This window comes from Hypanus sabinus, chromosome 1 (genome assembly GCF_030144855.1).
Source record: "Hypanus sabinus isolate sHypSab1 chromosome 1, sHypSab1.hap1, whole genome shotgun sequence".
Taxonomy (NCBI): domain Eukaryota; kingdom Metazoa; phylum Chordata; class Chondrichthyes; order Myliobatiformes; family Dasyatidae; genus Hypanus; species Hypanus sabinus.
The window spans coordinates 197588195-197598191 of record NC_082706.1 but is presented as its reverse complement, the minus strand read 5'-3'; the positions used below and the strand labels follow the sequence as shown (position 1 = coordinate 197598191).

The window sequence follows — 9997 nt, the reverse complement described above, 5'->3', positions numbered from 1 at the left end:
CGTCTTCTTTGAAACGGTTGGCACGGCGCGAGGGCAAAATCGACCCGCAGAGTGTATGAATTTTAAACATATCTCTGCTTCTGACGTTGCCGCTTCGAGATTAAATGTTTAATTACACTCCATCATTTGCCCCTCGCCCAGCCCTTTTGGATTCTCTTGGAGTTGGCTTATCGCCAGTGGGATTTTTTCCCCTGTCTCTTTTTTTCTCTCTCTCGCTCGTGCACTTGAGGATTTAGACTGCCAAGCAAGTGGGAAGGAGCCTGGAGTTTGTGCCCCCGTTGGTTGAGATGGTTGAGTCCAAGGTTGCTGTGGTATTCCTGAACACATTCACTCGCAGTAGTGTTGGAGCTCCGTGGACCCACAAGCAAAACTGACCGGCGACACACACACACACACACACACACACCATCACCGCCACCACCACCACACTACAACACACACACACACACACACACACACACGCACACGCACACACACACACGCACACATACACACGCGCGCAAACACACGCGCGCACATTCACACACATACACACACACGCACACACACACACACACACACACACACACACACACACACACGCACACACTCACACACACACAGACACACACAGAGACACACATAATTACAACCGGTATGAAATCGAACTGCAAAATACAGGGGATTTCGACTCAAGATTCGCTGACAACCATTTTTCGGACTGGATGCTCTAAATGCTGCAGGCAAGGACTCTCTTTTATCGGGAAGGCAATGGACACGCAAAGTGGAGTTATATTTTCATACCTTGTCTTTTTATTGACGATCACATGTGTGGAAGGTAGGTCTTTCACTTTTTTTTTCTCTCCTCCAACACCCCCCCCCCCCGACCCTCAGCCCCAAATCCCTCAGACACAAGGGGTCGAGGAATCCACTTGAGCCGAATGAGAGGAAAAATGAGGAAGTGGAGAGATGTGTGTGGGGATTTTTGAGATGTTGGGAAGCTGGCAGAATGCATTCCAGTTGCCAGGGCTAGCGTTCAATGCAGTAATCGGGCTAAGGCTCAATAAATATTCTTGCAGAATGCTCAGTCGGATACGTGAGTTGCTTCATATATCCTTTAACTATTTGAATTTCGTGCAGCCTGTTATCAGAACCCGACTAGCATGCATTTGAGGGGAGGGAGGGGAATTGGGGGGGATTTCCTGGGTTAAAACGCTTAATGACGGTTTACTGTGGTGATGCATCATTTACACCATTTAATTACTGACGCGTGTAACATCCAATTTGGGAACTGATGGAAGAGGGGGTTGTTTTCGGTCAAATTTTGCACAAAGCTCCACTTTCATGTTCGAAAAGATACAGCGGCGGATAAATGTGATGGTGGAGGATAGATTGAAAAAATATATATAGAGAGAGAGAAAGAAGGAAGGGCTCAGTTACACATCACGATTCATACAAATTGCTTCAGCCTTTTTTAATGAGACGTGTTTAGATCTCCTTTTTGGCAGTGGAGCGGTATTGATACAAGCGTAAGGTGACATGTATTAATGGAACAAGATGAGGAGTCGCCGAATCGAGGCTTGAAAAGTCTAGTCCTTAAGCAAAGACTGTGAATTGGGGGGTGGGGGAGTGTAGTTCATTGCTCGATATACATGTGCGGGTTCCAGAAATTGAAACGTAGATCTGTCTAACGTTACTGTAGACTCTGTTCCCTTTATTTAAACTTGGATTTTGTCGTGGTTATGACAGCGACAGAAACTGCAATAAAAAAAACTTTGCTTTCTTATTATGAATGGTGGTCATTCAGATTATAATATTTCTTCAGTCCGCTTTTGCCTGGGAAAAATAAGTGGAAGAAACAAGGGACAGAAATGATCAAAGCGTCGCTGCATTTTCTTTGCATGTCTAGCCGCAGGAGTCGGGGAATTATGTTTTCAAATATTTTCATCTGGGAGGCTTTTGAGATTCTCAGGTCCCCTTTCAGGTTTGTAATAGCCAGGTCCTGCTCAAGGCTCGGTTTCAATTAACTGTGCCTGGGATTTCTCTTTCTCTCTCTCTCTTGGCACAAGGGGCATCGTCTTGAACTGGATTCAAGTTGTTTCTGTATAAAGCGGGTTATTGTGAGCTTGCAGCTGGCTCTCGCAGGGAATAAAGCAGCGAATTTGCCTTTCATCGCTGTCAATCCGGGTTCCACGCATACTTTGGGATTGGGGAAACCAGCGTCTGCGGGGCCGAGGGTTGGTGGGGGGGGGTGGCATCAAATTATGGCAACGCACCTCCGCATGTTATGGGAACGCAACTAAACTTTTAAATCCAGAGTTTACAGCAGGGGGAGATTGTGGAACAGACGAGGAAGGAAGGAAGGAAGGGCAAGTCATTTGGCGAGTAATTTCTTGCGGACGCTTAATGTAGATAGAGGTGTCCGCCGTTTTTTTTATACCTGTTTGTTATTAAAAAGGCCACTCTTGCAACCATGGCTTGACAGATGACAAGATAAATCTTTGTGTGAAACCTTTTCTAGGTGGTCATGTGTGTGCTTGAGGTGCGGGTCAACGACGCTGGGTATTTATTTAGCCCCTAGTTAAAATCGGAAGCTGCAGCAAATTAGGTCCCTAACTGAGTTTATTTTGCTCTCGGTAGTGCGGAAGATATATCCCTTATACACCCGGCTCCAAGTTTGATGTTGCCAAAGGGATGCTGAGTTATAGAACAGTTGCTTCTAAAAGATCTTCGCTTGGAGGCACCATTGTGATTCAGCCGGTCCCTAGGATAGAAGCCGCCAGCATCCACTGCTCCCACCCACTCCACACCCCTCCCCATCCCACATCAACACTACAGTTCCAACCATAGAAGGTAACCAAGCTGCCCCTTTAAGTCTCCCTCAAAGGCAACTTAAAATAGGAAAGGGGAACTCAGTAATGATTTTGGTTTTAACCAGGCGTCCGCTGATGAAGGAATGGTTTGAAGAGGTTGTGCTACTCGCGTTTTACAGAACAGTACAGCACAGGATAAGCCATTCGGCCCACATTGTCCTGCCGATCTCGATGTCAATTTATCCAAATACACTGTACGTGGCATCCATGTCCCTCCATTCTCTTCGTGTTCACGTGCCAATCTAAAAGGGATCTTAAAACCCATCAACAAAATGCACGAGGAACTCAGCAGGTCAGGCCGCATCTATGGAAAAGAGTAAGCAGTCAAGGTTTCGGGCTGAGACGCGTCATCATTTGGTCCTGATGAAGGGTCTCGTCCGGAAACGCTGACTGTTTACTCATTTCCATAGATACTGCCTGATCTGCTGAGTTCTTCTCGCGTTTTGCGTGTGTTGCTTTTGATTTCCAGCATCTGCGGGTTTTCTCGTGTTTGTTAAAGTCCGTCAAACTGTCCGCTTCCATGGCTAGTCCTGGCAGGCACATACCACTCTCTGCGTAAGACCCCACTTGGAGTACTGTGCTCAGTTCTAGTCGCCTCACTACAGAAAAGATGTGGAAGCCATAGAAAGGGTGATTTACAAGGATGTTGCCTGGATTGGGGAGCATGCCCTATGAGAACAGGTTGCGTGAACTGGCCTTTTCTCCTTGGAGCGAAGGAGGATGAGAGGTGACTTGATAGTGGTGTACGAGATGATGAGATGCATTGATCCTGTCAAAGTCAGAGACTTTTTCCCAGGGCTGAAATGGTTGCCACAAGAGGACACAGGTTTAAGGTGCTGGGGAGTAGGTACAGAAGAGATGTCAGTGATAATTTTTTTACTCAGAGAGTGGTGAGTGCGTGGAATGGGCTGCCGATAACGGTGGTGGAGGCGGATACGATAGGGTCTTTTAAGAGGTTTTTGGGTAGGTACATGGAGCTTAGTAAAATAGAGAGCTATAGGTAAACCTTAGTAATTTCTGAGGTAGGAACATGTTCGGCACAACTTTGTGGGCCGAAAGGCCTGTATTGTGCTGTAGGTTTTCTATGTGCCAGTGTAAAAATATCTTGACCCTTAAACTTCCACACCCTTCAACACTAAGTTATATTCTTCCAGTTTATAATCCTCCCGTGCATATCTTCTTTCTCGCTCTAGAGGTATTCCTTTTTTAAAAAATAAATTATTCTTAAAATATTAAAATAGATTTAAAAACAAAGCCACTGACTCCCTGGCAAATAATGAACCTGGGCGTGCCGGTTAACCATTTCAGTAAATATTTATAGTTCCTAGTCTTCACCGATGCGCACACCAACTCAGAAGCCCAAATGGAAATTCACAATGTGCCGACTGTCTATCATGCAGTACACAGATGCCGAGATGCTCGTTACTTACCCATAAACATAAAACTTGTGCATGGGCCTCCGCTCATAAGCACACGCAGAACAATTCGGGTGCAAGATCACTCGCAATCGCAAACAGTGAACGAGAATATTGGTAAAAGGTTCAAGAGGCAGCCAGGTACATTATTATGTGGATACGTGAACCTATAATCCCTCAGGCAGAATCATTAAGCAGGGGAAAGGATGAAGCGTATAAGCTAAAGAAAATTTAAGTCTGGAACTGGAACATTGAAACGGAATCTGTGACACGCTTACAGTGTGATGCACACGGCCGGTGAAGGCAGCGGTGAATTTCGTTGTCGTTGCTTTCGGGAGGCTCCCGGTGCGCCGTTGTTTCGGATTTCACGCATAATCTCGTTCAGCGGCGAGTGAGTGGCGGGATTTTAGACAACTGTATCACTTCTTGTCTTGAGGAATACACGAGTACACATAGGTCGGGAGTGTTAATGCTTTGCTAACGACCATGAATGAGTTGCAGGTTTATTACGGAGGCGGTGATCTTGGCACACCTGTTACATGAATTCATGGCTTGGCCCCTTCAGAGTGCTGGGCATCTAGTTTCATTTCCCCAAGGAGCCCACAGAAAACGGATTACAATTTTAACAAAAGGAACGCCAGGTGAGAAATGACAATGTTTTGCATCAGCCTTCGCCTGGGTCTCAATGTCGAGGATTTTGCCTACCGAGGGAAATGAATACAGAGTTAAAGGCAAAGCTGGATCTAATCTCTCTTCGCATGCATAGACTCTAATTGACATTGACAAACTGAGGGATCCTTCTGGAGTAAACGATCTCCATTTCCCCGACTCTGCCCAGGAGAGACGGGGAACTGGTTCCAAGACTGGAACGGATCAGAGCGACGGGGTGGCGGGAGAATCTTCACCCAGCGATACCCACTATCTACTGATCGACCCGTCAGCTGGGAAACTACCCCATGCCGGTCGTGACAGAGATCAAACAGCCTGCGCTTGAAGCCACCGCAGTCGTTAACAGTTTGACTAATAGGGCTGGGACGTGTCTTCCTCAGCCCTGTAGCAGAACGGCGATTTTTATCTTCACTGTCCTGCCGGCTGTAAGCTGCTTTTCCACTCCGATCAACTCAGGGTGGCTTCCCAAACTGCTGGCGTTTACGCTGAGACCAGCAGATCACCTGGCGAATATGCGTGGAAAGAGGAGGGGGCAGATACATGACAGACTGGCACACCGGTGGCAGCTTCTGACGCATTTCGCAACTGAAATATTTGCAGATACCGGACTGCCTGCTTCAGCCCTTTCGCCAGGAGGGACCTGGGATCCGACACACTAGGATTTCGTCTTCAAATTGTTGAATTGCCACCAATCTTACAGATGATTTACGGTCGACTTTCAGTCTTCTAACCAATCCGCTGCTGTGAAATGGGACTTGGAGGAACATAATCAATTAGCGGTGTGTGTGCGAAGACTTGCAAGTCTCGGGAGTATTCACCAATGCTGCTCAACGGTGAATGCCTACAGCTGACACATCAACAGAAACGGATACACCATCTTTATCCCTGTCCATCACCGGCACTATTTGTTGCATGTTTAGTTACGTATGTAAACGGGCGGATATTAATCGATAACGTATTACATCTTGAGAATCGATCCTTCTTTCCAAATCAATACACACCTACAATGCCAAAGCCCTCACTAAAAATTCTTTCCCGATAGTATTATCGCTAGTTGCCCACCATTAACCCTTTCCCTACCGTCGTCGAATAATAATATCTGTTTTCACATGGCCAAATGTTTTGATAATGTGTTCTATTCATGGAAGTTAATTTTTTGTAATGTAACATAATAGAACACAAGACAAAGCTACTTGAAAACAATTAACAATACAATCTACGTTTGAGATTGTATTCCTCCCTCCTCCCTTTCCTTTTTCTCACCCATGATTCCCCTCTCCCTGCCCCTTCCCATTCTCGGTCCACAATAAAGACCCATATCAGAATCAGGTCACCACTCACATGTGTCATGAAATTTGTTTTGGTTTTTTTTTGGCAACAGTACAGTGCAATATATAAAATTACTACAATACTGTGCAAAGGTCTAGCTATATCCATGCACCATGCACAGTACTCTATATGTTGATGTATTATTTGTTTCCTTTTTTGTATTAGCACTGCTTGTCGTCTTTTGCCCATTGGTTGTCAGTTTTGTGTGTAGTTTTCCATTGATTCTATTATGATTCTTTGTTCTACCACGATGCCTGTAAGAAAATGAATCCCAGGGTAGGATGCGGAGGCTTTGATGCTAAATTTACCTTGAATTTTGAACTTTGAGCTTCATCAAGAGAAGTGAAACTATTCTTTTTTTCTTCTTCGGAGCTGATAAAAATAAGGGATGATCTTATTCAAACATATAAGGCACTAAGGGAGCTTGATGAGTTTGATGTTGAGATGTTGAGATGTGAGAGAGTCACAGGCAAAGGGCCATATTTACAAAATAAGAGGCTGGTGTTTATAATAGAGGTATGTGGAAATTCCTTCTCACATGGGTAGTTGATCTCTGGAGTTCTCTGCCCCTAAGGTGGTGGACGCTAGACATTCAATATATAGGGCAGCATTGTGCTTAACAGTTATCAGAAAGCTTTACAGTATCAGTGAACTGGGGTCAATTTCCTCCCCTACCTGTAAGAAGTTTGCATGTTCTCCCTATGACTGTGTGGGTTTTCTCCGGGTGATCCGGTTTCCCACCACAGTCCAAAGATGTAACAGTTGGTAGGTTAATCGGTCATATTATGCTAGGGTTTAAATCAAGGGCTTCTGGGCAGCATGGATCCAAGGGCTGGAAGGAAGAATTCTGTGCTGTATCTCAATAAAAATAAATAAGAGTATTTGGAAGATTGAGAAATTGAGGGATATGTGAATTTAGCACACAATAGATTTTGAAGCATGGAAGACTGAAGGGAGATTTGATAGAGGCATGCAAAATTATGAGGGCTATAGATAGGGTAAGTACAAGCAGGCTTTTTCCACTGAGGTTGGGTGAGACAAGAAATAGAGGTCATGGGCTCAGGGTGTAAAATAAAATGGTTAAGCAGACCATGAGGGGAAACTTCTTCATTCAGAGGTTGGTGAGATTATGGAACGAGCTGCCTAAACAAGTGGTACATACAAGTTCAATTTCAATGTTAAGTGAAGTTTGGCTAGGTGCACGGATGGCAGGGGTTTGGTAGGCTATGGTCTGTGTGCAGGTCAATGGGGGTAGGCAGTTTAAATGGTTCAGCACAGACTAGAAGGACCAAAGGGTCTGTTTCTGTGCTGTACTTTTCGATGACTCTGAATCTAAATGAAACAGTAGTATTTTGATTTACTGGCAACTATCCATGATTGGAAGTTTTAATCCCATTCTCTCTCTTTTCACTTGATGATTACAATAATTAAAACAATTAAAATGAGTTATAATTGAAAAATGCTCCTTAATTTTCTTTCTGTCTGAGCAATTCATTGAATTGGGATGTGATAATACTGATTTCCATTCTGAATTATTTTGCTGATTAAAGAAAATTTCCCAAGTTCATGAAGAGCCTGGTCAGTTTAGAATGGATGGATAGTTTTCAAAGGTTCACTTGACATTTATACACTTCCACTAACAAGGATGCTACAACACAACCTGTATATCCAGACTCCATTGACCCCAACAATTTTCCACATCTTTGATCCCCTCTATAAATTTCAGAATCAGAATCAGAGTCAAGATCAAGTTTAATAAGTCATGCAGAAATAAAATGTAAAAATGTAGTGAGGTAGTGTTCATGGATTCAATATCCATTCAGAAGTCAGATGGCAGAGGGGAAGAAACTGTTCTTGAATCACTGGGTGTGTGCCTTCAGGCTCCTGTACCTCTTTCCTGATGGTAGCAATGAAAACAGGCATGCTCTGCATGATGGGGTCCCTGTAAATCTTAATCCACACTGTATTTGTGACCTCCTTTAAATTCTGATACCCCTTGCAAAGTACAATGTAACATCCCGTGAAACTGCTTTCTGCACCTCACCCACTTCATTGAAGGCTCTGAATTAGTCTCAGATACACACATTGGTATTAATTCTCTATGCTCATGTGTCCTTTTAGCTCCACTTCTGATAATTCATGTTCTTGCATGAGCCCTTTTCCCCTTCCTGCACCACCCCCCCCCCACCCACCCAGCATTGGATGGCTGGTTGCAGTCGGCCATGGATCATTGATATTTCGTCCTGGCTGTCTGTGTGATACACTAGACTTGTCAGCACAATATGGAGAGCAGGTGGTTGTGCATCCAGCAGGCTCCCCTCCTTCACACAGCTGATGCATCCAAGAGAACTTCAGAAAGCGATACAGTTTGGCACCAACAGCATTGCAACAGTTGCCTGTCAACTTTCAGTTCGACATACCTTAGGGACTCCAGCTCTGGATTTTTCCCTTGGGGTTTATTACTGAAGTCTTCCTCATGCATGAGTATAACCTCAAGGCAGTGGAGGTTTTAGATCAGAGTTTTCCCTCTCCTAGATGAGCTGCCAAATTCAGCTGACAAGCCTCATCTGCCAGAAGCGACTGGTTTTAAGGCTCCAGTAACCCGCCTTTATCCCCTCCTGTCAGTAGAAATACTTCCACTGGGCTAATCCACACATGATGGCCAGGAGCTGGACTTGACTGTCAGAGGCTATTTGAGAAACACACCACTGGGAATATTTAATAGATAGTGGGAGTTTATCCCTATTACCCCATCCCTTGGCTATGACAACCTTAAGGAGTCATGTACTTGAATAAATTTAAACAGAAAGGTACGGTTCTGTTCAATCGCTTTACAAATTTTATGGTAACATTCTATATCAACTCAATATTTTATCAAGCTGAAGGGTGAAGTACTACTTAGAATAATTTAATGATGAAGTCAAGTGATCCTGATAGAAATGTTATAAATTTTAAGTGCCTTTTATTGAGGTTGGATGTCAGAGGAGTAGAAGGTCAAAAGAGCACTTGAAGAGAGAAAAAAATTACATACCTGCATTGTCACTTTTTCTGGATTACTTTTCATGGACTTCTGTTGCTGTAATCCTTCTTCAAGGTTTGATGCGTCATGCCCTTCTTCAGAGATTTTCGTCTGCACACCACTGTTGTAAAGTGTGGTTATTTGAGTTACTGTTGCCTTCCTGTCAGCTTCAACCTGTCTGGCCATTGTCATTTGAACTCTCTCATTAACAAGGAGTTTTCACTTACAGAACTACCACTCACTAGATAATTCATGTTTTTTTGTGACATTCTCTGTAAATTGTAGCAACTGCAGAGAATTAAAATCCCAGGAGATCGGTAGTTTCTGAGATACTCAAATCATTCCATCTGGCACTAATAATCATTCTACAGTCAAAGTCGCTTAGATCGCATTTCATTTTCATCCTGGTGTTTGGTCTGAACAACAACTGAACCTCTTGACCATGTCTGCAGGCTCTTATGTGAGTTGCTGCTGCATAATTGGCTGATGAGATATTTGCGTTAATGGGAAGATGTATGGAATAAAGTGGCCACTGACTGTAATTTGACAAGCAAGAATTAACATAATTGAAAGCCTATTCCAATCAGTAGCAGAGAATTTCATTTTAAACAGATTCACAATTTTATTTGACATCACTTCTGAAGATGAATATGTCTTGCAATTTTACTTTTAACTGTTAAGTGTTGCATTGTGCTTTGTTTTAATTCTTATGA

General features: G+C 43.8%; 1 protein-coding gene across 1 annotated transcript in view; it reads left to right on the top strand.

Annotated features, from left to right (window-relative positions):
- Positions 1 to 357: 357 nt before the first annotated feature.
- The window catches only part of csmd3b (CUB and Sushi multiple domains 3b), a 2186187-nt gene continuing 2176547 nt past the window's right edge, over positions 358 to 9997 (top strand). The window contains exon 1 of the mRNA XM_059983996.1: positions 358 to 817. Within this exon, the coding sequence (XP_059839979.1) occupies positions 637 to 817 (181 nt within the window). The 5' untranslated portion in view covers positions 358 to 636. The remainder of the gene's footprint in view (positions 818 to 9997) is intronic.